The 23,454-nt window shown below is 40.1% G+C and overlaps 1 protein-coding gene across 1 annotated transcript in view; it reads left to right on the plus strand.

The window, feature by feature from the left end:
- The first annotated feature begins 7,388 nt into the window (after positions 1-7,388).
- The window catches only part of LOC118842980 (ATP-dependent RNA helicase DDX19B), a 30,827-nt gene continuing 14,761 nt past the window's right edge, over positions 7,389-23,454 (plus strand). The window contains exons 1-5 of the mRNA XM_036750338.1: positions 7,389-7,627; positions 16,837-16,885; positions 18,733-18,786; positions 20,780-20,915; positions 21,258-21,350. Of these exons, the coding sequence (XP_036606233.1) occupies positions 7,499-7,627; positions 16,837-16,885; positions 18,733-18,786; positions 20,780-20,915; positions 21,258-21,350 (461 nt within the window). The 5' untranslated portion in view covers positions 7,389-7,498. The remainder of the gene's footprint in view (positions 7,628-16,836; positions 16,886-18,732; positions 18,787-20,779; positions 20,916-21,257; positions 21,351-23,454) is intronic.

The following is a 23,454-nucleotide window of genomic DNA, read 5'->3' on the forward strand; positions in this document are numbered from 1 at the left end:
CCCACCTCCCATCCCCTTGTGATTATCACAGGATAATCTATTTCCTTTACTTTTATAGAGATGGACAATGGAGGCATCCCTTGAACTGCTGGGGGATAACCTCCTCTTGCCGTAAAAACCAGAAAATTTCAGTCAGTTTTTGTGTGTGAGCAATGGACCCTCCACTTGTAAATATTCTGGGTGATTCTAGAGATTTCTAAGCAGCAGGTAGAATTGGTCCCAGCTTCCCAGTCATGCAGAACTAGGTTCAAACAATGCAACAAAGTCCTCTCTCAGTTCCCACAATTCAATAAAGTTTTCTCACGAGACAGAAATTGGACTAGATCCATCGTTGAAAAGAAATGGAAGTGATTTAGGTCCAGAATTGAGTGACAGGATGGAATTAGCATGGTTCACTCAGTTCCCACTGCCACTTGTTTTAATGCACTCAATTCCCCCAACCCATTCCCCCCATGGATCACTTGCTTATTTGCCAAATCTATAAGGATTTTCATATATTCATATATGTAAGTCAGGTTACATATCAGACTACTTAGAAGGCTCACAATGGACTAATTTTGAGAGAAGAGATTTACATATTACCAAGAAAACTTAAACAAAAATGCAGTGAAACAAAAGGTCAAAGCAATACAATGATGATCATCAGTATTAAGTAACATCATGTCTCCTTGCATCCCAGTAACCCACTCCAAATGCCCATTTAATCAGCACATTTTGCCCTGAGGCCCGGATGTCCCAGATAGTTTTCTGGTCCTTGGATATCTCCTCTTGGACATTTGGGAATAGGCCTCATTCTCAGGGCAGTTCTGAAGGGAACTCTGCTTCTCTGGTTCCAAAACTTGTAGAGATTCCTAGGAGCTTACCTTGTTAGGCCAACAGACTATTACACACATGAAATAGATAAGTGGCAAAACGAGGCAGTGTATGACAAATGTTTAAATGAGTATAAATAATAAGTACCGTAGGAATTCATAGAATTCTAAAACTTGGGGCTGAAAAGGACTTGCTAAGTCATCCAGGCCTCCCCCTTGCTTTAGGAGGTGAACGTGAGCTGAGGAGAGAAAGGAAGGCTTTGTAGAAGAATTGAGACTTAACTTGCCCCTTGAATTGAGACTTTAAACGTAAAATGAAGGATGGTAGGGTTTGTGGAGGAACTTAGCAGTGTAGCTGGAGGAGAGAGTTCCAGTTTAATTAAAGCTAAGTTAAGAAAAGTGGTATTGAAGCCATACTGTAAAGGCCTCAGTAGCCATGCTTAGGGGGCTCCCAGGTTCTTTTCTGCCAGTGTTTTCCAGGAGCAGATGATACATCAGTAACTGGACCTTTAAACAAGTGGGGAACAAGTTCTTTGATGCCTCACTTTCACTTGGCAGCCCCTTGGCTCCCTTCACACAAGGTTCATAAGAGCTGGGTGACAGGCTGTGTTGGTAAACAAAATGGGCTCTTAGCACTCAGTTCAACCAAGTGCCCCTTGAAGAGTTTGGCCTTTGTTTCCTTGATTAGATTTGGCAGTCCTTGGTGACCTCCTTGCCTAAGGGGAGGGCCTAGTTTACACATGAGTTTGAGTGACATGTTTGAGACATCAGAGGCTTTTTGACCACGTGGGTTTAAGTCTCCTCTTTGTGACTATTCTAGGTCACATGGGTGAGTTGCATGTGTGACTCACCCTTGACCCTTAAAAAGATATAAAACCAGGGGTTTGGCGTTCTCTTTTTCGGAGCTCTTACCCACAGCCATGGTGGCATGCATGACTCTGGGCCAGCCCATGTAATGAGCTCTCAGGCTGAACCTGGATGTTGGTAACCATGAATTGTATTGGGTCTATCTGTCAATGTTTGTAATTTGTTCGTATTTGCTCTGAAGTTCAGGGTGCTGGCTTTTTCCCCTGAACTAAGTGAGTGATATTTGTATGCTGCATTAAAGTAAACTTGTCAACCCCTTAACATTGCTTTCCTTAGTAAAGCAGACCAAAAGAACCTGGGCTTTGGCAGCATTCTTATTGTTGGGCTTGTGTGGGTCTTTCACTCCCACAACAGCTGCTAGCTGGATTGTTGAAACACAGGCACTTCTCAGAGGTCATCTATCTCTGTCTGGTTTTGTGGTGTCAGACCCAAATAGAAACAGGTCCCTGTGGCTGCATGTGGATTTAGAAAATCACAAATGAATGGTGTCCATGTTAGATTTTAATTTTTGTCAAACATTTCCTGGTTCCAGTTTAATTTGTTTCTACAGCACTCAGGAGGAGGAGCATTTGGCAGTGAGTTTGGATACCTCCTTAATTTTAAAGATGAGGAAACTGAGGCCTAAAGGAAGATTAGGTGACAAGGTCATAGAGGTAATAAGTAACAAAACCTAGATTCAGACCCATCTAAAGGAAAAAAACATGGTTGTGGAAAGTTAGAAAATGAATAGGAATTAGCTATAGCCAAATTTAATTGTTGAATATTCCGTCGGCTATAAATTGATTTAAGCTGCAGGGGTGGAGAACCTGTGGCCTTGAGGCCACGTGTGGCCCTCTAGGTCCTCTAGTGGGGACCTTTGACTGAATCCAAACTTCACAGAACAAATCCCCTTCATAAAAGGATTTTTTCTGTAAAACTTAGACACAGTCAAAAGGGCATACCCTAGGACCTAGAGGGCCACATGTGGACCTGAGGCCACAGGTTACCCACCCCTGAAAGGGTGATACGACTGACCTTGCATATATGTATGCTGTCTCTAAAAGCTAATTCTGGTCGGCTAGACTGGCAGAAAGTCTCTCATGCTAATCCTTATTAACTTCACTTAGAGAGGAGAATGCTTCTCCACCCTCACTATACTCTCCTGCTTGGCTGCCCAGACTTTTGTTCTTCCCCAGCCCTTTGAAGTGTGTCCTAGAGCTGACCTGGCCTTGTTTATGACCTTGTGGGCAGTCGATGTCATAGTATTGACTAAGCTAATGATCCAGGTCTCAGAAGAAAGGCTCTTTCTCCTTTGCCTCAGGAACAGGGTGGTGGTGGGGGTGGTGCTACTGCCCTCATTCAGGTGCCTGGCTTGGCAGATGTGTATTAAGGGATTGCCTCTCAGGCTCTCCCCAGGACTTGGTGCTAGACTAGGGAGTGGTCACAAGCCCTGCTAGGCCTAAACTGCTTAGGGAAGGCTTCTGAGGAGCTCCAAAGTCTGCCCTTCCCTTCTCTGCCACCCACAGGCCTCTCTTGTTCCCCCAGGTCTAGGGCTGGCCGAGCCTCCTCAAGATGTCTACTTCACCAAGGACTAGCAGCTTTTGAGACACCTTCCCTGGCCCTGATTGGCTGTCCCGGCCCATCCATCTTTCTCCTGGCCAATGACAGCCTCCTTCATACCTGGGCCCTGCCAAAGGTGGCAGTTGGAGGTGCTCTAACTGCCGTTGTCCAGGGGGTAGCTGTGGAGGCCATGGCCGGCAGGAGTGGCCGAGCCCGAGGCAGGGCGCTGGGCCTCTTCTCCCTGGCCCTGCCTGTGGGGGACGTAAGTGTAGTTGGGGCATGTGGGTTCTGGGGAGTGTGGGGGAACCTAAGTGTTGTTGGGGAGGAGAAGAAGGAGGAGCAGGAGGGAGGCCCAGACCCAGGCCTAGGGGCAGCCCACTCAGGCCTCTCAGGCTGAGCCCTTCTGAAGTCACCCCGTGTCAGCTTCTTAGATGAGGAAGGAAGAAAGGGAGTGTGGAATAATCCCTGGGTCCAAGATCTTGGGGTCTAGCCCCCTCATTTTACTGATGAGAAAACCGAAGTAGAAAAAGGGTCAATGACTTGTGTCAACCTGAAAGTTTGGTTAAAGGAGGCAAACAAGCTAGGTGATATGTAAATTCGTATTGTTTATTCCCTTAAAGCTAGCAGAATACATACATGTGTGGAGCCAGATGAAATCTGACTGTCTGAACAAAAGAACGAGAAGGTTTAAATACATTTTATAACAGTCCCAACTCAGCATGTCTGTTACTCAAATTTATGATCTCCATGTATGTTTAACCATGATACAAAAAAAGGACTTTTCTTAATTGAATAGGTTGTAAATACATAAGAGAGTTGACAAAGTGTCAATTGAAATTACAACCCAGGATCTCTGTGTTTAATTTACCATTAACGTGCCATAACATAGTATATGCCTATAGAAGATTAAGATAAGAAAAAGTCCCATTGTTCAAGATAGTGTCTTGGGTTAATGGTCTCATCTTTAATGGCCATGAACAGAGGAAAGAATGCTCTTAAGTCAGCCCCATCTAGGTTTATTGACGGTATTCTCTGAGTTTACTCAGATAACAAAGAAGCTGTTAGGTTCAGGCTCTTCTTCTAGTTGATTAGTTCGGGCTCTGGCCCTTATTGAGGTTATTAAATTGATATTAAATGATTATCACTAGACAGCAGTCACACAGGCTCGTAAGTGTCTGGAGTGGGATTTGAACTTGGGCCTGATCTAGCCACCAGTTGTTCAGTGCCCTAACCTACAACAATAGGAGACAGGAAGAATCCTGTCATTACCAGCTCTACAAGGTCTCCAGGGCACTTGGAGACTGTCAAACTGAGTTAAGATGAAATCACATTTGAGTCTACATGGCCTGAGTTAAAAAGAAATTGAAAAGAACAACTAGAAAAGATCGGAACCTAGTGGGGGGGAAAAGTCAAGTATTAGCAGGCTCCCTCTCTTCTTCTGAGGTGCTGGGTGATAGTAGTGCTGTTTATTCCCTTTTTCTGTGTTGGTGAGTCTGAACATCTAGGTAGTTGGAGTGTTTAAAGTGGGAAGGAGGGAGAAGAGTTGCAGGGTAATTATTGTTCCTCAGTCCTCCTTCCTACAAAATGAACAGCACAGTGTTCAGAGATTTCATTAGATTCTAATAGTACCAAGAAAATATTTGTTGTTCAGCTTTGCTCACTGTAGAGACAACAAAATAAGCTATCCCTCAGGTTTGCCACAGAAGATTTTAGAACTTGGAGGTGAAGGTGCCTGAGAGGGCATCTAGACCCATCTCTTCTTTTTAAGTGTATAAGGTATTCCAAAGGTTTTAGTGCAGTTTTAAATTTTAACTTCAGAATCACTTAAATGCTACAACTTAAAAAAAAATCCCTCAAAAGTTAAATATTTAAATTTCTGTTATGCTTTATTGAATTTTGAATATTTAGTTTTAATGAGACATGGCAATAAATTTTTTGTTAGTTTGTAGCATTTATACTTCTGAAGTTATTAAACTTAAAATTGCATTTTAGGGGAAACTTGTATATTAAATTCAACACGTAACTTTCAAAAGCTGCCTTGCTGTACTTCTGGCTCCCCTTCTGTTCTCTTCTGTGTGTTCAAAAAAACTTTCAATACTTCCCATTTCCTTTCTTCCTTCCTTCTACCTGACAATTCTAGCCCTAGCCTCCCTCTCCTTCCCCACCCCCATTAGAAAAAAAAGAAAAAAAAACCATTGTAACAAAAAATATGCAGAGTAAAGCAAAACATATTCCGATGTCCAAAAATATTTTGAGTCCCATCACCTTTCTGTTAGGAGGTCGGTAGCATATTTCATCACCAGTCCTCTGGAAATGTGTTTAGTTATTGCATAGATCAGAGTTCTTAAGTCTTTCAAAGTTTTTTCTTTAAAGGCTTATTTTATAAATTGTTGTCTTTTATTTTAAAAAATAAATTTTTATTATCTTTTACTTCATATTGCAAATATTTTTCCTGTTATTCCTATCCTTTCCTGCTCCCATAGATATAACAAAATATATATTTTTTGAAGACAAAGGGGAAAAAGAGAGAAAAAATCAGCAAAATTGATCAACAAATCCAAAAATTTTGTTATTTGTAATGTTACAACTTTCACTTTTGATTGTGGTGATTATTCTTTATATTTACCTTATTGTTGTCCTAGTATGTGTTGTTTTGTTTGCTCCGCCTCATTCTGTGTCAATTCATGTAAATCTTTATCATATTTGTAGTTTCTTCAGCATAGTAATATTATATTTGCCTACCACAGTTTATCCCAGCATCCCCAATCATAGCTCTGTTCATTTCATTCCATATCAGTTCATATAAGTATTCCAAGATTTCTCTGAAACTGCCTCTTTCATCATGTCTTTTGGTGCAGTAATATTCAATTGCATTCATATAATTTATTCAGCCATTCCACAATTGAAGGGCAATCCCTTAGTTTTCAGTTCTTTGCTATAACCAAAAGAGCTTCTATAAACATTTTTTTGTACATACCAGTTCCTTTTTCTCTTCCTTGATGTATTTGAGGTATAGACCTAGTGGTAGCATCTATGGGTATATGCACAGTTCATTGACTTCCGAGGCACATTGCCAAGTTGTTTTCTTAAATGTTTGAATCAATGCACAGTTCCACTGATGACGGCACATTAATGTGCTTGTTTCCCTCAAGCCCCCAGTGATTGTGATGGGTGTGAGGTGGAACCTTAGCGTTTTTATTTTTATTTCTTTAATTACTAGTTGGAGAATCTTTTCATATTCTTGTTGACAGCTTGGATTCTTTCTTTTGAAAATTATCTGTTCATATCTTATTTATCTTTGACCTACTAGGGAATGACTCTTGTTTTATAAATTTGATTTAGTTCCTTATATATTATGAATGTGAGACCTTTATCAGATAAACTTGTTGCAAAGATTTTCTTCTCCAGTTAACCATTTCCCTTATAATCTTACCTCCATTGGTTTTGCTTGTGCAAAACTTTATTTTATGTAATCAAAATGTCACCTGTTTGGTCATGAACTCTTCCCTTATTGATAATTGTGAAGGTATTTTCTTCCTTGCTCCAGTGATTTGTTTTTGATAAAATCTTTAATATCTAAATCAAGTTTCTATGGGATTGGTTGGTCTGCACCAAACATCTGCTAGATTGCTCTCTGCTTTTCCCATTGTTTTTGGTGAAATTGTGAGTTCTTACCCTGGGATTTGGAAGTCTTTGTGTTTATCAGAGAGTATACTACTGTATTCATTTGCTTCTGTATGCATTGATAAGTTCCTCTATTTTTAAATCATGCTAAAATATTCTCGATCATCACTTTTTTTTTGTAGCATAATTTGACATCTGGTCATGCCAAACTCCTTTCCTTGCTTTTTTTTTTTTTTCATTATTTTTCTTGAGGTTCTTGACTTTTTGTCCCCCATCCTCGGATTTACTGATGAGAAAATTGAGGCAAAGAGCAGCCTTCCCCAGGATTACACAGTTTATAAGCGTCAGTGCCAGATTTGAGGTGGAAACCAAAGTTGCCTCGATTTATTTGCACTTCTCTCATTATCAGTGATTTGGAGCCCCTTTTCGAAAACTAGGCTGGACAGCTGGATCTCCTTCTTTGAAAACAGCTGGTTCCTCTCACCGCCCCCGATGAGCTGGAAGAGGCATGGCCCGGCTTCTGGGGGCGGGCCCGGGGGCGTGGCCCGGCGCCCCGGAACGGAAGTGGCAGCCCCGTGCCCAGCCCCGTGCCCATCCCTGCTGCCAAGAACCGGTGCTCCCCGGCCCTCCCGCCTTCTCCCCACCTCACATTGCTCATGGGTTCCCCAGTGCCGGCCCCGGACCCCTCCCAGCGGCGGCCGTCCAGCCCAGGCCACCGGCACGGAGCCATGACCACCGACTCGTGGGCCCTGGCGGTGGACGAGCAGGAGGCGGCGGCCGAGTCGGTGAGCTGGCTTTGCCTGTCACGGAGCCTGGGCCCTGCGGAGCCGGGGCGGCCGAGGAGGGTGGGCGGGCGGGAGGCTGGGAGACCGGGGCCGGCGCCCCCAAGATCGCGTTCTCTCTCCCTCCTCCTTTGTATTGGGGAAGAAGAGAAGAGCCAAAGCCCCGTGACCGATGGGCGCAGCGGGGCTCGGTCGTGCCCTGCTGTGTGTCAGTCCGCTCCGTCAGTCCATCACCTGCGTCGGGGGGTGGGCAGCCTCTAGGGAGGTGTTAGGCCCGGGCTCTCGGAAATGGTGTGAGCTTGGTGCTAGGTCTTACCCAGCCACCTTTGGTCTGAGTACCTTCCTTCCCTTAAAAATGGGTAAAGCCCCTGGCACACCTGTGCTGTATTTGAGGACAGAACGGCTTCATTTTTGTTTATGTATACCCCGTTTATGTATATGGTTTGTAGTAGGATCCTTGATAAATACTGGTTGATTGATTAATTTCATCCGCTTAACGGGCAGTGTCGATTTTGCTCTGTTCTCACTTATATACTAAAACTCCTCTCCATTTTCCCTCCCAAATATATATATATATATTTTTGCAATGTTTCTCATTGGTCTTAAGTGAAGAACTGGTAGATAGCCCTGATTTTGGACCAACTCTCACGTTGTGTATTTTCAAAGTCCCTGAAAAAGATCTCATCATTGGAGTGTGCTGATTATTGAAATTCTACTAGTAGAAATCCATTGCTTTGGGTTTTGTGTCCTGGTAACATACCAGTACCCTTGGGATTGGTAACAGGTAACCATCATCTGTTATTTAACATTGTAACATTGAGTGGTTTATAAAACACTTTTGACTTTGCAGGCTTTAATGGAAGGAGAGAGATGTAAAGTAGGAGCAGTGCTGATTGAGGACAGTTCTGCTTGGGTGGGTGGACATGGTCTTCTGTATGGACCTTAGGACAAAGGAAAGATGGTTTAGAAAAGGCTAGTAGGTGGGTGCTTAAGGTTTCCAACCCTTTCAGTTTTGGCTGAGGTCAGCACCAGTTAGTTTAAATTTTCTGCCTTTCCTATAGGGGGCAGTTCCATAGAACTAATGCTATGAGGTTCATCCAATAATTGTTTAGCAAGAAGGAAAACGTAGATCTGTCTTTGTGATCTCTGAATTTTAGGATTTCTTAAGTGCTTGGATAAAAGCCAGTTGAAAGTTTGTAGTTGTGATAACACAGTGCTTTGATAGGTTTCATGTTGTCTTTTCAGTTTGCCGGTTAATTTCCAGAGGTAGAAAATGTTTCCACAGAGATTTGTAACATTTAGTTCTTTTCCTTTGGTCAAAATAAATAGAGCGTAGGAGGGTAATTTAGGAGCAACTGTGCTTCTTATACTCCTTAAGTGTTGGAATTCAGCATGTCATCACTAGAGTGAGGGAAAATAGCATTGGAGGAGAAAGAGTTTAGTGAGGGGTAAAGCAGGCTTTGCTTTACAGGTCTGTGAGAGCGTGGTTTACATGTTCTAAGGTCCATGGAGCCAAGTGGCCATTCTGTACTTTTGGGTTGTGTTGGGACTTTTACAGAATGCCAGAAAAATTTAACTTATTTTATTATTACTATATTTTTACCTGAAAATTGTATTCCAAATTTTATAATTTGGTGCAAATCTATTTGTTTAGTAGGAAGGATGATACATCAAATAATAGTATATCTTCTATTGAAAAGGTCTGAAAATGGTATACTCAACATTGTTAGTGATAAATATTTGCAAAGCATTAGACATCAATGTTTATTGAAAGAAATATAGTTTGAGTAATTTATGATAAGTAAGATATATTATTTATTTGGATCGGTATTCAAACATTGTCATTGTTTGTTATATTATAAGTATTAAAATAGGCATCCTCAAACTTCTATAGCAAAGAGTAGTAGATTGACATAAATAGTTTAGAAAGACTGCCTCTTAAATTTATTTGTACACTAATTTACCAAGATAGCCATCATTCAGCCATATCCTTTACCAGCAATATTTCATCAATATATAGTTTAGTATTTTTTTCCTTCCTGACTTCCCTTGTAGATTTTATTCTCATAGATACCAAAATAGACAGATAAGTGGAAGTGCTGTTGTCACCTGTCTTTTTCTTCAGTAGGGTTAGGTCTTCTCCATGCCCAACTGATCAACAAATGAAATTATTTTCTTGCCCTTCCCCTCCTTCCACCCTAATCTTGAATGAGTGTTGAAAATATCCACCAGCTGTTAAAAATGTATTAATTAGCCTTGGCCTGTTCTGGAGAGTGATTTTTAAATATTACTTGATTATGATGACTTTTTAAAGTACTTATTTCACAGTATGATGGTGTTGTTAGAGTCTTTTTAATTCTTCAAAATATCTCTCATTTTTGTTTTTGATTGATTGCTCATTTGATAGCATTCCTTATCCAGAGGGAAAAACTATCTTCTTAAACTCACAGAAACCTGACTCACTCCAGAAGACATTGCATTCCAGACTATATTCTACAGCACTAGTTGCACTTTCTCAAGTTTACTGGGACACACTGGCCAGTAAGATGAGTAAGCGTATTCCTTACTTCTCATTGCCTCTTCTAGACTTTCCTTATGTCCCCATAAAAGAGCAGCTTCTTTTCTTTGAGATTCGCTCTATGCATCTATATCATCCTATCTAAATTCTTGTTGCAATCTTTATTAGCTTCTGAGTCATTCTCCCTTCTTTGTCAAGGAATTCAGTGTCTGACTCACAGTTGTCTTCTCCCACTCAACCACAAACTTACGAACTTCAATACATTTCTTAATGTTCCCTTAAACATCTTGACCTTCTAGTTCATTAGCCTCAATTCATAGTACCTACTCATTCACTGTACCTTAGCCAAACATAGAGTTGGATGGTCATACCTTTGATCTTGTTATCCATAACTGTACAACCCAACTCAGTATTGTTTTGCATTTTTTTCCTTGGCATAGACTGTTATGCATACTTGGGATGCACTTCTTATGCTTCTAAGAAGACTTACCTTTTTCGGGCCCAACTTAGGTGATATTCTTACAGGAGGCTTTCTTGATCCTTCTGGTTGTTAGTGCTTTCTTCCTTCTCAAATTATCTGTAGTATTTAGCTCTTCTCATATTAAAGGCCCCAGTAGAAGGGAAGCTCCTTGAGGGCTGTATCGAAGTGCCTGTTAACCTAGCCCTTCCTTCTTTTTCTGTCTTCTTACACATCTTCAAACAGTAATACAGGCCTTCTTGCTGCTTATCGAACGAGAGAGTTTCTTGTATCTTCTCTCCCCGTCCTCCAAGCCTGGAATGCTTTTCCTCTTCTCCAACTATTGGCTTCCTTCAAGTCTCAATTTAAATCCCATCTTGGACAGGAAATCTTTCCCAACCCCTCTTAATTCTCATGTCTTCTCTCTTTTAATTATTTCCTTTTTTCCTGTATACAGTTTGTACATATTTGTTTGCTTGTTGTCTCATATATTGGATTTTGAGTTAAGGTCAGGGACCGTCTTTTGCCTCTTTTTGTATCCCCACTGTTTATAGCGCAGTGACTGATACATGAGACTTAACAAATACTTATTAAGTCAAAACAACATAATCGGATATGATTGGTGCTTAATGATAGTTTGTTGAATGAATGAAATGAATATAGCTTGCCTAGCAGGCCAGGTTCTCTCTCTCCAACTTTCATCTTCTTTACTTTCAATTCCTTATTAACTACTTTATTAACTCCTTTATTTCGCAGTTTAAAGACTATTCTCTTTGGAAGAAAAAAAACATAAATAAAATAGGAATTGAGTAGCTCAGTACTCCCACTGTCATCCATTATCTTCATCTTCCCTATCCTGAGCAGCCATCTTGTTGCTTTTCTGATACTTCTATTGCCCTTATATACTTAGTTTAAAAGCATAAAAACAAGAAACACTTTGTCTTGTCCTTTGTATGCATTGCTAGCCTCAGTTCATTCTGAAGATTAAAGATCCTGATACTCTTCTTACAGGACTGTTCTATTCTATGTTGTATTCATCTTTAGTTTATCTGGTTTTGCTTTTGTCTTTTGTACTTTTAAAAATTTAAAAATTTGAGTTGGTTAATGAATTCACTCTGTACCTATCATGTTCTCTTTACACTGGTCTCTCTTTTCCTATTCCATTAGTATCTTTTTTGCTTCTATCCTCTGAATTCTCATTCAGTTCTCTTGGGTTGATTTCCCATGTATAATATTAGGCCAATGGATTGTATTCTACCTGTCCTTTGTCGAGCCCTTCCTAATACTTTTCATTGTCTTTATTGTACTAGATTGGAGAGGAAACATGGAACATAGGTATTGAATTATATACCTTAAACTACATAAAGGAAATGTCATCTCCTTGACAGCAGAGGCTATTAACTTTTTGTTTTTGTATCTCCAGTCCCTGGCACAGTACAACACTTTGCATATAGTAGGGACTTAGCAAATGCTTGTTAAATTGTAATATAGGATCTTATGTATTTGATTTGGCCAGTTGCTTCTTAAGAGTGAAAAGATAGAATGTTTAGTTCGTGTTGTAGCTGAAGGACTGCTTACTAAAAGGATACAATATTTGTAAGCATGGCACTATGACAGATAAATTTGAGTCTTCTGGCTGTCCAAAGTAAGTAAGTAGTTCACTTAGTTCCTTAGTTTCTTAACATAACTGGTTTATAACCATTCATGCTTTTAAATGCTATTTTCTAGACTTGGCATTCTTTGACCACCTTTCCCATACACCTTGGTAAGGCCATGTACAATGGATGCCTCCACTTCTCTTACTCCCCTTGTAACTCTGCAGTCTGGCTTCTGACCTCATTATTCAACTGAAACTACTTTTTCCAAAGACCAATTATAACTTTTTATGTGTTAATTTATTTTTAGTTTTCAACATTCACTTCCACAAGATTTTGAGTTCCGAATTTCCCCCCATCTCTCCCCTCTCCCCACCCCAAGACAGGGTGCATTCTGATTGCTACTTTCTCCAATCTGCCCTCCCTTCTATTACCTCCCCCCCATCCCCTTCCTTCTATTTTCTTGTAGGGCAAGATAGATTTCTATACTCCCATTGCCTGTATTTCTTATTTCCCAGTTGCATGTAGAAACAATTTTTAACATTCATTTTTAAAACTTTGAGATTCACCTTCTCTCCTTTCTTCCCTACCCACCACCATTGAGAAGGCAAGCAATTTGATGTAGGTCATACATGTACAGTTATGTAAAACAATTCCATAATAGTCATGTTGTGAAAGACTAACTATATTTCCCTCCATCTTATCCTGCCACCCATTTATTCTGTTCTCTCCTCGAACACTGTCCCACCTCAAAAGTGTTTTCTTCTGATTACCCCTCCCCCTTCTGCCCTATTTTCTATCATTTCCCTCCCCCTGCATCCTCTCCTTCCCCCCTACTTTCCTGTAGGGTAAGATAGATTTCCATACCCAATTGAGTGTGTATGTTATTCCTCCTTCAGCCCAATCTGATGGAAGTAAGATTCACTCATTCCCTCTTACCTCCTCCCCACTTCCCCTCACTGTAAAAGTTTTTTCTTGCCTCTTTTATGTGAGATAGTTTACTCCATTCTACCTCTCCCTTTCTCCTTCTCCCAGTATATTCCTCTCACACCTTAATTTTATTTTTTAGATATCATCCCTTCATATTCCACTCACCCTGTACCCGTTGCCTATATGTATGTTCCCCCCAACTACCCTAATACTGAGAAAGGTGTCATGAGTTAGAAATATCATCTTTCCATGTAGGATGGTAAACAGTTCAACACTTAATAAGTCCCTTATGACTTCTCTTTCCTGTTAACCTTTTCATGCTTCTCTTGAATCTTGTATTAGAAAGTCACATTTTCTATTCAGCTCTGCTCTTTTCATCAAGAATGCTTTAAAGTCCTCTATTTCATTGAATAGCTATTCTTTCCCTTGAAGTATTATACTCAGTCTTGCTGGGTAGGTGATTCTTGGTTTTAATCCTAGCTCCTCTGACCTCCAGAATATCATATTCCAGGCCCTCCGATCCCTTAATGTAGAAGCTACTAAATCTTGTGTTATCCTGATTGTGTTTCCACAATACTTGAATTGTTTCTTTCTGGCTGCTTGCAATATTTTCTCCTTGACCTGGAAACTCTGGGATTTGGCTACAATATTTCTAGGAGTTTTCCTTTTGGGATCTCTTTCAAGAGGTGATTAATAGATTCTTTCAATTTCTCTTTTCCCTTCTGGTTCTAGAATATCTCTCTCTATTATTTCACTTGGTCATCTCTCCAGCTCTTGTGGATTCTGTTATCATCTCTGTGTTGATGTTTCTCAGATAGATTTGTCCAGCCCTAACCTCTCTTCCTGGGCAGCTAGGTGGCATAGTAAATAGAGCACTGGCCTGGAGTCAGGAACACCTGGGGTCATATCTAGCCTCAGACTAGCTGTGTGACCCTGGGCAAGTCACTTAACCCTGTTTGCTTCAATTCTTCATCTGTAAAATGATCTGGAGAAGGAAATGGCAAACTGCTCCAGTATCTTTGCCAAGAAAACCCCAAATGGGGTCATGAAGAGTAGACACAACTGAAATGACTCAACAACAACTACCACCACCTCTCTCCTGACTTCTAAACTCATATCTCTAATTGCCTATTGGCCATCTCAAACTGGATGTCTTGTAGGCCTCTTAAACTTAACATGTCCAAAACTGAACTCATCATCTTTTCCCCAGTCCCTCTCCTTTTTCCTGACTTTCCTATTAGAATCAAGGACACCACTATCTTCCCAGTCACTCAGGATCATGATTTAGGTAGTAATCTTCAACTCCTCATTTTCTTCCTCCTTATTTCTAATCAGTTGCTAAGTCCTGTTGAGTTTTCCTCTGTGACATCTGTAGCTAGTATACCCTCTCTTCTCTCCGCTGACATCGCCACCACCCTGGTGCAGACTGTCGTCACCTCACACTTGGATTATTACAGTAGCCTGCTGGTTGGTCTCCCTACTTCTGGTCTTTCCTCATCCCAGTCCATCCCCCTCAGTGGTCAAAGTGATCTTCCTAAAGCTCGGGTCTGGCCATGTCATGCAGTCATTCAGTATACTCCAACAACTCCCTATTAGTTCTAAGATCAAATATAAAATCCTCATAATCCAGGCCCTTCTACTTTTCCAATCTTTGTATACTTTGTTTCCTTCCACATGTTTTGCAGTTGAGCATTACTGGCTTCCTCGCTATTTCTTGCACAATATACTCCATGTCCTGATTCAGTCCATTTTTATTTCCCCATGTTTGGAATTCTCTCTCCTCATTTCTATTTCTTTAAGGTCCCAGCTGAAATCTCACTATCCTTTTCTCTGTGATTCTAGCTTCATTTTACCCTATACATATCCCTTTTGTACATAGCTATTTGCATGTTGTCTCCCCCATTAGACTGTGGGTTCCTTGAGGACAGGGTCTGGTTTTTGCCCTTCTTTGCCCAGTGCTTAGCACAGTGCCCATCACATAATAAAGCTTAATGAATCCTTGTGGACTTGACTCCCACCTCATCATCCTGGGCCATCTCCAGTTGTCTTCATCTATATCTAGCTACTGGACCCAGATGGATCTGGAGGAGAAAGTGAGGCTGGTGACTTTGCAACACCCCTCTCTCACTTAAAACCAATTCCCTTGCAAGTTAAGGCACCATCTTTCTGATGTCATGGTCCTCTTTCTTAAGAATCTCTTTGAGAATAAGCAACCAGCAACAACAACAGCCTCATCGTCACTCTCGGTGGCCTCTGCCCCTCTGATGGGAGAGTTAGAGGGAGGAGCAAAGAACTCCCAGAGCTCGAATTGAAGGAGAGCTCCTAGGCCAGCCATCTGATAACTTCATTTTTTATGTTTTATATGCCCAGCATTGAGCTTAGTGCCTGGCACATAAGGGGTGCTTAGTGATGTTTATTGATTGATTTGCTTTGTCAGCCTGCCATCCAGCATTGCAGGTGGCATTAGCTACTTTTTGTTTGCAATATCAGAGAAATGACAACTTGGATCATATCAGATGAAATTCAGCAAATATTTATTAAGCACCTGCTGTGTGTGGATATTGTGTTAGGCACTGGAGATACAAGAGTGATAGTCTCTTTCCTCAGGGAGCTTATATTCTACTGGGAAGGTAAAATATGCTCATAGACGATTAACTAGAGGATATATTGCAGTTTTAGAGGTGAGGAAAGACCAACAACTAAGAGAGTCAGGAGAAACCCATTGTAGGAGCTGGCCCTTTAGTCATATTTTGAAGGGAGATAGAGGATTCTGGGAGATGAGGAAGAGGGGGAGCATTCCAGGCTGGCAGGTGGAATACGGAAGGTTGTGTCCAGGGAAGAGCAGGTAGGCCATTTTGGTAAGATTGTATGTCTGAGAGGTATCACAGTGCTCAGCCTAGAAAAATAGGCTGGAGCCAGGCTGTGAGGAGCTTTACGTGCCAAACAAAGGACACTAAGTTTTGTTTGTTTATCCAAGAGCCAGCAGGGAGTCACTGAAACATTTTTGCAGGAGAGTGACATAGACCTGTGCTTTAGGAATACTAATTTGGCAGCAATTTGTGGAGTGCATTAGATAAAGGAGAGACTGACTGAAGGGAGACCAATTAGAAAACAGAGATGACGAGGGTTCTGGATGGGGATGCTTAGGCCATGTGAGGGCATGTGTTAAGAGAGAATGGACAAAACTTGGGCACTGACTGGATGTGAGGGGTGAGTGAGAGTGAAGAGTCAAGGATGATTCCCAGGTTGTGAACCCAGGACACTAAAACTGGGAAATTAGGATGAAAATTAGCTGTGTATACGTTTGGGAGTTAGCTCAGTAGAGATTATATTTCAGTCCATCGGGTGACCGATGAGATTGAGAGGGAAACTCTTCAAATGGAAAGGAATAGTGCCTCATGTCCTGACTGATTGTAAGAGAAATGTTTTGAATAATTGGCAAATTCATGAATTATAGTCCTGTTTAGGGAGCATTAGTTGAAAAAAAGGTTTGAGTTTGAACTGTTAAAAAAATCATTTTTCATCCTACTATTAAACTTAAGGAAAATTTACTCTAGCATTTTTTCCTCCAACTTTTAAGCAAAGAAGTTCCCCAGGACAAACCAGTGACCTTGATATGTTTTGGGGTTAGATTGTTTTAGTCTCTCTCAGAGCTAAAAATATTTGGGTAGATAATGGTCCTGACACATTTCACTTTTATTTTTCCATGTAGTTGAGCAACTTACATCTGAAAGAAGAGAGAGTCAAACCAGATACCAATGGTAAGTAGCTAGTAATTATAAACAGAGCTAAAAATGAAATGTGGTTTCCTTCAAGGTGTTTTTCTCTGAACTTATAGCAATCATATAGAAACAGTTTGTATTATGCATAGCACTTGATAAATGTCATTGTCAGGTTTAACCCCACCCCTAATCCCAAACTAGATTTTTATAAGGAAACCTTAATATATTTATGTAGATACTCACTTGGCCTTTGATAACTGAATGTAATGCCAATGTTGTGGGGTTTTTATTTGTAATATTTCTTTTTAATTAGGAAGAATAGAACAATCAATGTGTGAGCAACCGAAGAAAATACTTCTTTCTATTATTTTGACATCAAGTTTCTCAAGCGGGAAATTGGGGGGGTGGTGGAAATCTCTGTAGCAAGTTTTTCTGATAAAGGTATGATTTCTAAGATAGATAGGGAACTAAGTCGGATCTGTAGGGATTAGAGCCATTCCCCAATTCATAAATGGTCAAAGGATATGAATAGGTAGTTTTTGGAGAAAGAAATCCAAATTCTTAATACCCATATGAAAAAATGCACCAAATCACTGGTAATTGGAGAAATGCAAATCAGAATTCTTCTGAGGCACTGCCTTATGCCCATCAGATAGGCAAAGTTGACAGAAGAGGAAAGTGACTGATGTTAAAGGGGCTGCAACCCAAACAGGTATGTTAATGTACTTTTGGTGGTACTGTGAACTGGTCCAACCATTTTGCAAACAATTTGGAACTATGACAAAAAAGCTGTTATTAACTGAGTATACCCTTTGACCTAGCAGTAGCACTACTAGGTGTGTACTCCCATGTAACAGCAACCACACTGGCATACTCACGATGGCTGCTAGCACAAGTTCTTTGATCTGCTTTTCTAAAGGAAAGCAACTTTAAAGGGATCAACAATCTTACTTTAATTAAACATATATATCATTCACTTAGTTCAGGAAAAAGTCAGCACTCTGAACTTCAGAGAAAATGCAAAGAGAGATTACAAGCTGAAATTACAAACAGAGAAATTAGCACAGATCAACAGACAGATCTAACTATCTGACCACAGCAATACATACATAGTTACCAGAGAGAGAAGCACCAACATCTGGATTTTCAAAGCTGGGGGTGTTCCTTAACGGTTACCCAGAGTGGCCAAATCACATGAACATTCTTCTAATGAGTGATCCCCCAAAGCAAAGTGCTAACCTCAGAGTATATATACACTTCTCAGAGCCAGAGGGCATCACAACCTTCTTAACCCAGTGCCTAATTAGAAATTAGCAAAAGGTGTGTGCCTTCCTACAAACAAGCCTCCCCTAATCAAGCTTCCCTTAATGGGCTCCACGTGAGGTCTATTAATGGGTGGGGAAGATCTTCTATTCCATTAACATTATACCCCGAAAAGATCAAAGAAAGAAGAAAAGAACCCATATGTACAAATATATTTATGGCAACTCTTTTGTAGTGGCAAAGAACTGGAAACTTGGGGAATGCTCATCAGTTGGGGAGTGACTATACCAGCTATGCTATGTGAATGTGATAGAATACTATGGTGTTGATAAATCTTTAGGTCTTGCTAGGGACGTTTTAGAGAGGCTTTAAATATATGCAAATATAATACTTAAGGGCATTTTGTTAGTTTGGTAACCTACAAACATATGTATAGGATTGTGTTTGTTATATTGTATAGAACAGTAACAACCAGGAAAAATTAGGGGTGGAGGTGAGGTAAGAAAGGAGAACATTTTTTCTCCCTAGGTTTCCCATCTCTAGTTTGGCACAAGATTTAAATTGTCTTAACTCTTAGATGTAGGATATGCTTTTAACTAATAATCTTTTGTCCAATTCTTCAGGTACTATTGTCAAATCCAATGAAAATGTAGAAAAGACAGATGAAGAGGAGAAAGGTAACTATAGTTTTAAGGTAGAGAAGGAGTAAAAGCATTCTATGGATTAAATTCTTAAATTTAAAATAAAGAATTGGACTTATTTGTAAGGCTTCATTTTAACAAGTAACAATATGAATCACAGGACAAATAAAGAAGCCCTAATATTATAATATGTTAAAGGGATTGTACTAATGATCTGTATCTAAAGTAAGTTGATATGATCTTTAGCATCAAATATTTACTGAATCTCTGACCTTGCCCTACCAAGCCTCAGCCTTGGATTACTCTGCTATCTCTTACCTTTGTGTTACTGAATGAAGCTAGAGCAAATCATGAAACTGTGCTGACTGGGTCCACTATAGATCTGTGTTATATAATCTCAACTAGGCCCTCATTGCAGCAAGGGAATCCTTTTATATTTTCCTAATTGAGTAATTATTCCACTCACCACAGCAAATTTTCCAAACCTTTTCTTCTTAAACTCCCATAGCTCCCATTTCCTCTACCCTCCAGGCTGAGAATCTTGCCTCATATTTCATTGAATAAATTGAGGTGATTCATTGAGAGCTGCCTCTTTTCCTGTCCTCATCTCACATCACTTATACCTTCTGTTACTATCTCCTCCTTCTCTTCTGTCTCACATGAAGAGGTGGCTCTTCTCCTTGCCAAGCAAAACACCTGCACCTGCTCAGAAGATCCCATTCCACCCTGCCTTGTCTAGAAAAATGCCTTTTCTGTCATCCTCACTCTTGCACTAGTCTCCAATGGTTCCCTGTCTACTGGCTACTTCTCTACTACCTATAATCATGCCCTTGACTCCTCTGTCCTCTAAAAACCTCTCTTGATCGATCATCCCTGCTAGATGTTGTCCTATATCTCTTCTTTCTTTTGTAGCCAAACTTCTTGAGAAGACTAAGTTCAATTGATGCCTCCACCTCCTTTCCTCGCACTCTCTTCCTATCTATCAAAGACATCCCCATCCTTCTAGTTGCTTAGGCTCACAACCTCACATCCTCAACAGTTGCCAAGTCCTGTTGATTTTTGCTTTATGATTACACTCTCTTCTCTGACACTGCCACGACCCTGGTGCAGACACTCACCACCTCACTCCTGGGCTATTGCAATAGTCTGATAGCTGGTCTCCTTGCCTCAAGTCTCTCCCCATTCCAGTTAATCCTCCATTCAGCTGTCAGATTGATCTTCCTAAAGCACACCTCTCACACCCACACCCATACACCACTCCAAAAATTCAGTAAACTCCAGTAGCTTCTTACTGCCTCCAGGATGAAATATAAAATTCTTTTGTTTGTCTTTTAAAGCTTTTCATTACCTGACTGTTACCTGCCTCTCCAGTCTTCTTATATCCCTGCACTCCCCACCTTGTACTCTGTATTCCTGTGACACTGGCCTCCTTGTCATTCTTCTCACAAGACACCCCATGTCTTGATTCAGTTCATGTTTCCTCATCCCCTTTAATGTTTAGTAAGTGCCTTTCCTCTGTGGATTCTTTTTTATTTTTTCTGGGGGGGGGTAATGTGTGTGGGGTGTAGTGTTTGTACCTAATTAGACTGTTGTACCCCATTAGACTGTTGAGCTCCTTGAGAGGGGAATTGTGTTTTGCCTTTTTTGTTTCCCCAGCACTTACAATTTTTTTTAAATCCCCACACAAAAAAAGTGAAGTTATAAGTATCAAAGAAATAATTGGCCTGTGTGACAAGGTATTTATAGATAAGACATCATTACATCATATGAATTTTACTTGTTCTTTGTAAGTTTTCCATTCTGGTAGTTTGAAGTTTGTGGGGAAGACAAAGGAAGGAGTAGATGGGCAGAGATTGTAGGGGAGAAAGGGAGGGTAGAAGAGGAAAAGTATTGCTAAGGAAGAGCATGAAGGAGAAATACGAACGAATGTTGTGGTTACTATAACATTTAACCACACATGAACTGAATTTATTTTGGTTTTCATAAATCACTTTTTATCATTATTATAAAGCTATTTTCTTCACCATAGAGGATAGAGCTGCCCAGTCATTGCTAAATAAGCTGATCAGAAACAATCTTGTCGATAACACCAATCAAGTAGAGGTCCTCCAGCGGGATCCAAATTCCCCCCTCTATTCAGTGAAGTCTTTTGAAGAGCTGCGGCTGTAAGTATGTTGTCTTTCTAAATATTGTTAGTCTGTCATGGCCATAACTCTACCTTCCACCACAAATATAGGCACTCCATTCAATATTCAGCCTTCCATATAATCTAGTGAAGATTTAAGTGCCAGATGACTAGATGTATGTATTCTTTCATCACAGTAAAATAGTTTCCTAATATCTTGGAAATTATGATAGATTAGCAGATATACTTGTTTTTTTGAAATAGTAAAGTTTTTAATTAAATGTAGATGTTTTAGATAATGTGCATGTTCTTATCTGAGTGTAAGTGTGACTTTTAGTGCTGACAATTACAAGTAAAATGTATATCATTATCATTTTTACAGGAAACCTCAGCTTCTACAAGGAGTCTATGCCATGGGTTTCAACCGACCATCTAAAATACAAGAAAATGCATTACCTATGATGCTTGCTGAACCGTATGTATACAATTGCAGTTTAGCCCTTTTACAGTGTCCTTTTATAACTCCTTTCATTAGTGTTAACTTTTCCAAAGAACTGAAAAGATTGTTTTAGAAAGTCTGATTTCTACAGCATGACTTAGAATGAGTATAATTCTGAAGAGTATCTAGTATCATTAATGGGCATTTTAAATGGCAAAACTTGATACACACAATCATTTCAGTTTTGAGTGCCCCCTTTTGCTTTTTTAGAAAGGTATTTCTGGTCCTATTTTAACTTGGAATATTCAACTTTCACTTATACTAAAACAGTGAGACCTTTATCAGAGAAACTTGATGTAAAATGTTTTTCCCAGTTACTATTTCCTTTCTAATCTTAGCTGCATTGGTTTTGTTTGTGCAAAACCTTTTTTAATTTCATGTTATCAAAATTATTCATTTTACTTTCTGTAATCCTATCCGTTGTTTGATTATGAAGTCTTGCCTTATCCACAGATTTGACAGGTAAATGTTTCCATGCCCTTTAATTTGCAATACTGTTACCCTTTATGTCTAAATCATGTACTCTTTTTTGACTTTATTTTAGCATATGGTATGAGATGTTGACCTATCCCTAGTTTCTGCCAGACTGCTTTCAAGTTTTCCCAGCAGTTTTTGTCATATAGTGAATTCTTGCACCAATAGCTGGGATCCTTGGGTTTATCAAACACTCTGTTACTGTGGTCATTTACTTCTGTACATTGTGTGCCTAATCTGTTTCACTCAGCAAACACTATATTTCTTTACCAGTATTAGATTGTTTGATGATTGCTTCTTTGATGTGTAGTTTGAGATCTGACACTTTGGCCTCCTTCCTTCACTTTTTTTTCCATTAGTTTCCTTAATATTTTTGACCTTTTGTTCTTCCAGATGAATTTTCTTACTATTTTTTCTAATTCTATAAAATAATTCTTTGGTAATTTCATTGGCATGGTACTGAGTGAGTAAATTAATTTAAGTAGTATTGTCAATTTTAGGCTTGGCCTACTCATGAACAATCAATATTTCTCTGATTTTTTCAGTCTGTCTTTATTTGTGTGAAAAATATTTTGTAATTGTGTTCCTATAGTCCCTACATTTGTTTTGGCAGGTAGATTCCCAAGTATTTTATATGGTCTACAGTTATTTTAAATGGAAATTCTCTTTCTGTCTCCTACTGGGTTTTGTTGGCAATATCTAAAAATGGTAGTGATTTCTGTGGGGTTATTTTATATCCTGCAACTTTGCTAAAGTTATTAATTATTTCAAGTAGTTTTTTAGTTGATTCTTTAGGATTCTCTAAGTATATCATTTGCAAAGAGTGATACTTTTGTTTCCTTATTCCTTATTCTTATTCCTTCAATTTCTTTTTGTTGTTTTATTTTTATAGCTAGCATTTCTAGTACCATATTGAATAATAACGATGATAATAGACAACCTTGTTTTACCCCTGATCTTATTGGAAAGATTTCTATTTTATTCTTCTTATAGATAATGCTTGGTCTTGATTTTAGATAGATACTACTTAACATTTTAAGAAAAGCTCCATTTGGGGGGCAGAGCCAAGATGGGCGGCTAGAAAGCAGGGACTTGCGTGAGCTCCCTCCCAGGTCCCTCCAAAAACCTATAAAAATGGCTCTGAACAAATTCTAGAACTGCAGAACCCACAAAATAGCAGAGGGAAGCAGGGCTCCAGCCCAGTACAGCCTGGATGGTCGCTAGGTAAGGTCTATTGCACGGAACTGGGAGTGGAGTGGAGCAGAGCCCAGCGTGAACTGTGTCTGGACCAACCACACCGGGAGCCTGGCGGAACAGGCCCTAGTGCCCTGAATCAGTGAGCTGTGGCAGTTACCAGACTTCTCAACCCACAAACACAAAGGCAACAGAGAAGAACTGCAGAAGCCACGAAATAGCAGAGGGAAGCAGGGCTCCAGTCCAGGACAGCCTGGATGGTTGCTGGGTACGGTGTATTGCATATGGAGCTGGAGCAAAGCTGAGCAGAGCCCAGTGTAGGCTGTGCCAGGACCAACCAGACCAGGAGCTGGTCGAAACAGGCCCTACTGCTCTGAATCAGTGAGCTGTGGCAGTTACCAGACTTCTCAAC

Source organism: Trichosurus vulpecula, chromosome 3 (genome assembly GCF_011100635.1).
Source record: "Trichosurus vulpecula isolate mTriVul1 chromosome 3, mTriVul1.pri, whole genome shotgun sequence".
NCBI classification, from domain to species: Eukaryota; Metazoa; Chordata; class Mammalia; order Diprotodontia; family Phalangeridae; genus Trichosurus; species Trichosurus vulpecula.